This window comes from Herpailurus yagouaroundi, unplaced genomic scaffold, assembly GCF_014898765.1.
Source record: "Herpailurus yagouaroundi ecotype Mexico unplaced genomic scaffold, PumYag 212, whole genome shotgun sequence".
Taxonomy (NCBI): domain Eukaryota; kingdom Metazoa; phylum Chordata; class Mammalia; order Carnivora; family Felidae; genus Herpailurus; species Herpailurus yagouaroundi.
In genome coordinates, this window is record NW_024412443.1 from 1444228 (window position 1) to 1450227 (window position 6000).

A 6000-nucleotide genomic window follows, 5' to 3' on the forward strand; every position below is an offset into this window, starting at 1 on the left:
TTTCAAGCACAGTTTTGGCGGGCCGGCCAGGGTCTCCTCACGGGCTGCACAGAAGGCGTCTCAGAGAGACATTTTCAGAGTCCAGCAAGTCAACAGGAACGTGCCGTGTTTGGACTGTACACTCAACAGAATGCTCCGCGTTTGCGGGCGAGTCAGCCAGTCCTGGATCCTGGCAAGAGGCATGCGCTGGGCCACGAAGGGGCGCGGCTCTGTTGGGAGAGCTGTCACATGGTGGGGTGGTCTTGTGCTCCCTGGCACGATGGCCATGAGCCACATGTGGCCACCGAGCACTGGAAGTGTGGCTTATCCAGCTTGAGGTGTGCTGGGAATACACCATTCGGCAATTGATGAAAGCATGTGTCTCGTTAGCGTTGTTCGCGTTGACCTCATGCTGAAGTGAGAATATCTTGGTTTGATGGGATAAAATAGGGTGCATTGTTGACAGTCATAATACTTACCGTTTTTACTGTTGAAAATGTGCACGTTAGGAAATTTCAAGTCCCAGCTGTGGCTCTCCATAGGCAGGACATCTGCCATAGCTGCTCAGGGCTACAAGAGTCCTAACCCCCTCGCATGGCTGTGTGAGTGCTATGACCTGGGTCATCACACCATGATCCCTGTGGGCTCATCACATCAGGGCTGCACTGACTGGCCCTGAGCTTAGGGTCTTGGGTAAGCTCCTGGGCCTGGTTTGAGACACAGCTAGTTTGAAGGCTCTTAGAGAGCAGTTGGGGTGCATGGCAGGGGACCCACAGTCCTTACCCAGATCTGGGCTGACTGGGATGAGGTCGTGGGTGTGTGCTTCAGCCCCCAGAGTCACACGTCTGTGCGAGCGTGTGGGCACGGGGTGGAAGGAGGCCAGATGCTCAAGCGCCACAGCGTTACTAGCAGTGCTTGTCTGACAGCACCAGCTGGGTTTGGGTTCAGGACAACATACTTCCTTTTCTAGTTCTGTGTCCTGTGTGCTTGCCCAGTGAGATCTGGCCAGTAGCTGCCTTTCTAAAAGCCCATGCCATCAGCACAGGTGCACCTGTGCCTGCTCACAGTGCAGATCCTGCTGGTCCTGGAAGATGCTTGGTGGGGTTGACAGGGACATAGATGGCCCAGCACAGGGGGTCCCCTCGTGGGTGTGGAATAGGGTACACATGGGTAGTACAGGCCAGCCCGCCGGGGACATGGTGTGTGCATACCTCCTGGAGCACCGCGTTGGTGCACTCAAGGTGGAGGCCTGCTGGGAGGGGTGGTTGGTGGGAGAGGGACCTGCCTCACACGGTGCTGAGCGGTAACTGTTTATTGTGCTGTTTGGGCCTCAGCCATGTGAGGTCATAGGAACGCGATGGAAAAGACCTCCTGTATTAGGTCATCCAGCCCGTCCCTCAGAGCCGACTGACCCCACAGTATACTTTCCAGAGCTCCGTCCAGTTTTTCCAGTGACTCAGCGGCTCCCAGAGGGCGCGCAAGGCTGGTGTCTGAGCCTGCTACCTCGGGTCAGGATTTGTTGTTCCGTGCCTGGACGGGGCTCCCGGGGGTGATGCTGGGCTCGCAGAGAGGTGAGGGGCCCAGCCTGCCTCTGTCACAGCGACCTCTGTGCTCCTCACCGCCGGCCCCTCCACGAAGCAGGCTGTTGCGGTGCTCCTGCAGCTGAGCCTCCAGGACTTGGCGGGCGCGCCTCACATGGCGCTTTATAGTTTTGACAGCTTGCTCCCATTTGTGAGCTCATTCCGGCCTCACCGCTCCTGAGGAAGGAGCTGATCTGCTCATCCTCCCGGCCACCTCCCTGCCTCCATTCTCTTCCTCGTGTGGCAGCCAGCAGTGCAGGGTGGCTTCTTGTGATGCCTCCCGAGACGTCACCTGAGGTGTGGCCAGTCCTAGGCTGTGGTGTCACCTGGTGGTGCCAGTGGGGGTGATATCAGTGCGCGGTATGGCGCCCTGTGGGGTCCCTGCTGTGTCCCCTGGGCCAGTCACTGCTGACATTCGTCCCTGCATGACCAAGGACTTAGAAGTCATCTGCGGGCCATGGACCCGCTGGGAGAGGGCAGACAGGCACCCCGTGCTCCTCGACGATTCACATTCTGCAGGCCCTTTGTCCTGACCCGACTTTCCCTGAAACTGGCATTAACATTTATTGCAGGTAGTTGGTCATTAAGATTTCTCTTAAAATCATTCCTTTTTGTTGTCAGCTTGAGGATATTAAAGTTTTAAAGCCAGGCTCAGCACGCACGTAGTTAAAGTACCTTTCACAATGCAAGTAGTCTCAGTAGAATTGCAGTAAAACGCCTGCTCTTACAGCGTGTGAGACTTTGGACGTGTGACTGAGCCACAGAAATGGGGCGAGGGGCCACCATCCAGCCTGTCAGCGTCCCTCCTCCCCTCTCAGCCCGCAGGATTGTGCTCCACGATCTCACCTCCCTTGGGTGCTTTGTATGTGAAATGTTTCAAACACAAAGGAGAAAGTGGTTTGGCTTTTCTTTGTAAATCCTGTGTTTCCAGCTAGTCTGGGTTCGGTCCTTGGGTGCAGACAGGTACTGAAGACAGTGACTGTACAGACCCCAGGCTGCATTGTCAACTCCAGCCTGCTGCCCGCCCTGGGGGTCAATGCTGCTGAGTGGCCCAGCTGAGACCCAGACCCAGGACGAGGGCAAAGTGTTCATCACCCCTACTGACTCACAACATTTCCTAAGCACTATAAACGTGACGGGAAGATACACTGTTTTTGAGAGTTTGAAGAAAGGCATCCCCCCCCCGCCACATGTGCTTCTCTTGCAGATCCTGAGGAAACTCAAGGGTCTTGCCCTGGACACCGAGGCAGAGCTGGAGAGGCAGGACGAGGCCCTGGATGACATCACCGCCGCCGTGGACCGGACCACCCTAACCATCGACAAGCACAATCGGAGGGCAAAGAAACTGACTTAGAGGGACAAGAAAGCATGACAGTCACTTCCCTGAGTGCTTTGTTCTCAACACCTGCACGCTTCCTTGACCAGAAAGCCCGGGAAGTTGGGTCCAGGGCTAGGCGGTACCTGGAGGCCTTGCTCTGGGAGGTGCAGGCCTGCCTGGGCTGTAGGGGCCTGGCTCCCTGTGTACTGTGATGCTGACCATGGCCCCCAGGGGGGAGGAGAAGCTCCAGGAGGCCTGCACCCCCATGGTGGCCCCAGCTCCTCTTGCTCCCACCTGTCCTGGGCCCTGATTCCCTGCTCCCTACCCTTACTCCCCTCACTCCTCCCCCCCACTCTCCCCCTTCTCCCCCCTCTCCTCCCCCCACTGCCCCCTGCTCCCCCCCACCCCACTCCCTGCCCTCCCTCCCCATTCCTCCTCCCTGCAGGGCTCCCCCCTACCCACTCCCCCCTCCTTGCAGGCCACTCCCCTTTCATACTTGAGCCCCTTGGAGCCTGAACAGCAGCTGGAAGCTGACCCCAGTGCTCAAGGCTGCTTTGCATGGCCAGCAGCACAGCTAGCGGAGTCTTCATTGTTTCTCTGTCCTTGCTTGGTGCAAAAGGGCAATTTAAGTCTCTGGTAAAGAAGTCTGCTGATTTTTGACTCTGCCCCCCTAACTCTGTGTGCTATGTGAGCAGAGCCCCTTCTGCAGGACCACATTCAGGCCCGAGACCCCCCCTTCTCTGGGCCACTGTGCGTGGGCCCCAGTGCCCTCAGTCTGTCCTTCTCTAGGGACAGGCCAGTTCCTTCCTGGTTGTGCTGTGATTTTCTACCCGAAGTCTAGTACATCTGGAGGTCATCCTATAAACACCTGAAATGTTCTTCCCCTGCCCAGTTTTTAGCCAAGTGTGAAAATAATACATATTGCACCTATTTTAAAAAGTGTCGATTTTTTTCTTTAGATGCCCCATTTCTGCCCAGAAATAGAAGAGATACCGTAGTTTTAGAATGTATTTTGAAGATACATGTTGATGCTGCTTTCTGCTTGGGATCCCAGTGGGAGGGCCCCTCAGGAAAGGATGGGGGCAGAGTGCGGAAGTGGGTGAGCCCTTCTCTCACAGGCCGGGCCACCTGCAGACTGCTTTGGAATAGGCTCTCCTGTGGCTGTCCTCTGGCTGTGCAGGTATAGTGCTAATTTTCTGGGGCTGCTAATGAAGTACAAGTGGGGGCCTAGGACAGCAGGCTTTGTTCTCTCCCAGGTCTGGAGGCCAGGAGACTGAGGTCAAGGTGTCACAGGGCCATGCTTCCTCTGAAGGCTCCAGGAGGATCTCTCCTGCCTCTCCTGACTGCCAGAGCCTCAGGAGTTCTGGGCTCATGGCCGTGTCTCCCCAGTCTCTGCCTCCATCACCAAATGGCTGACTGAAATTCCCCCTTCCTTGTCTCATAAGGACACCTGTCACTGACTCAGGGCCCGCCCTGATCCAGGGCTAGCTTTTGCATAATGTGGCCATTTCTGCTAATGTCGCATTCCAGTTCAGTGTGGATGTGAATTTGGGGTCACCTAGGAGTGCGCAAATTTCTGGAAGCTGGCTTGTTCAAGAAGACACAGGAAGTAGCACGTCTAGAAAATAACCTTCATGGGTATTTTCTGGTTCTTGTTACTTTGGTGAGATATAGTCCTCATCTCTGTCTACTTTATTTGGCCTGTCCCTACCAACCTCCAGAATGACAAGTGGGCCTGGGCTTTCAGGGCCCCCAGTCTGATGCTGGCGTGTGAGCGAGTGCCCCAGCACTTTTCTGGCACCGTGAGATTGGAGCTCTCAGCCCCAGAAGCTCCTTCTTCTCAGGCTCAGTGCTGGGGAGGACAGGGAGGGCACAGCAGATGTGTACGTCAACAGGACAGTTATTGAGAGCTTCTGCTGTGCCCAGATGCAGTGGCCGGATCGTGTCCTGTGGAGCTTGGAGTGAGGCGGGAGGACGCAGTTCGTGCCCTGGGCCCTGGGCACGTGCAGGTAGGCAGGCTGCCCTAACTCCAGAAGCTGCAGTTCCTGCAACAGCCCATGAGGAACGAGGTTCCTAGAGGTGGAACCTGTGGTTCTCTGTGACAGCTGAACTCTAGACTCACACCAGGGACTCAGAGTGCACACACGTGTGCATACACACATGGACTTGCATGTGCACACACACACACATGCTGACCCCAGGCTCCTCAAAACTCCGTGGGTATCTGTGCATCTCACATCAGCAGTCAGAGGAAGAGCCACAGGCCAGGTGACTTCTGCCATCAAGAGCCCTGAAGTCGGAAGGAAAGCAAACCTGTCCCACCCTTGGCCTGCTAGGGCAGTCCTGCCAGCATCCGCTCATGCTGGAGATAGCCACTGCCCTTCATCTCCTGGCGGCTGGGCTGCACAGACTTCTGCAACTGACAGTACTCAAAGCAGGGCCAGGACTCCCGGTGAGTTCTCCAGAGCTAGCCTCTCCTTTTCCAGCACCTGGGGATGCTTGAGACCCCAAGCACCAGCAAGGTATGTGGCACTGAAGACACTGGAGCGTTAGGGCATTATCTCTGGGCCATTGTCTCCCGTGAATACATAAATTGATGGAGACAACAGTTCTCTGCAGAATTAGACTGTTAAAAAAAAAAAAGGTACATCAGGATCATTTTATGCTACTTATTAACCTTGACTCCAGAGTTAACTTTTTCATCTTACACACTTCCACTAGCAAAACTCCATTGCCAAATCAGGCTGGAACCTAAGCACAGACACCTACCTGTTTAACCACTGGACTCCAAGGCACAGGCCAACCCTAACTATGAAGGGTAACCTAAAAGGCCAGCCCTTTTCAAAAATCCCTATGAAACCAGGCAGTAATTCCAACACCAGTTACTCCTAATCCCAGGTGCTCTAACTCCACCCCCACTGCTCCCACCCCGGGTGCCCTGACTCTTCTCCCCACCTCTCCCCTCCCCTGGTGCCCTGACTCCACCCCCACAGCTCCCCTCCCCAGGTGCCCTGACTCTACTCCCCACCTCTCCCCTCCCCTGGTGCCCTGACTCCACCCCCACAGCTCCCCTCCCCAGGTGCCCTGACTCTACTCCCCACCTCTCCCCTCCCCTGGTGCCCT

At 55.9% G+C, this 6000-nt stretch overlaps 1 protein-coding gene across 3 annotated transcripts in view; it reads left to right on the forward strand.

Moving 5' to 3' along the window:
* Positions 1 to 2937, forward strand: part of SNAP47 (synaptosome associated protein 47) — a 51218-nt gene extending 48281 nt beyond the window's left edge. For 2 of the 3 annotated variants that reach the window (XR_005784403.1, XR_005784404.1), the window contains one exon: positions 2767 to 2873. Coding sequence is in view for 1 of the 3 variants with exons in the window: in XM_040454403.1 (XP_040310337.1) it covers positions 2767 to 2913 (147 nt within the window). In the remaining 2 variants the exon portion in view is untranslated. Of the gene's footprint in view, positions 1 to 2766 lie in introns of all 3 variants that reach the window. The other variant, XM_040454403.1, reaches the window with a different exon arrangement.
* Positions 2938 to 6000: the final 3063 nt, after the last annotated feature.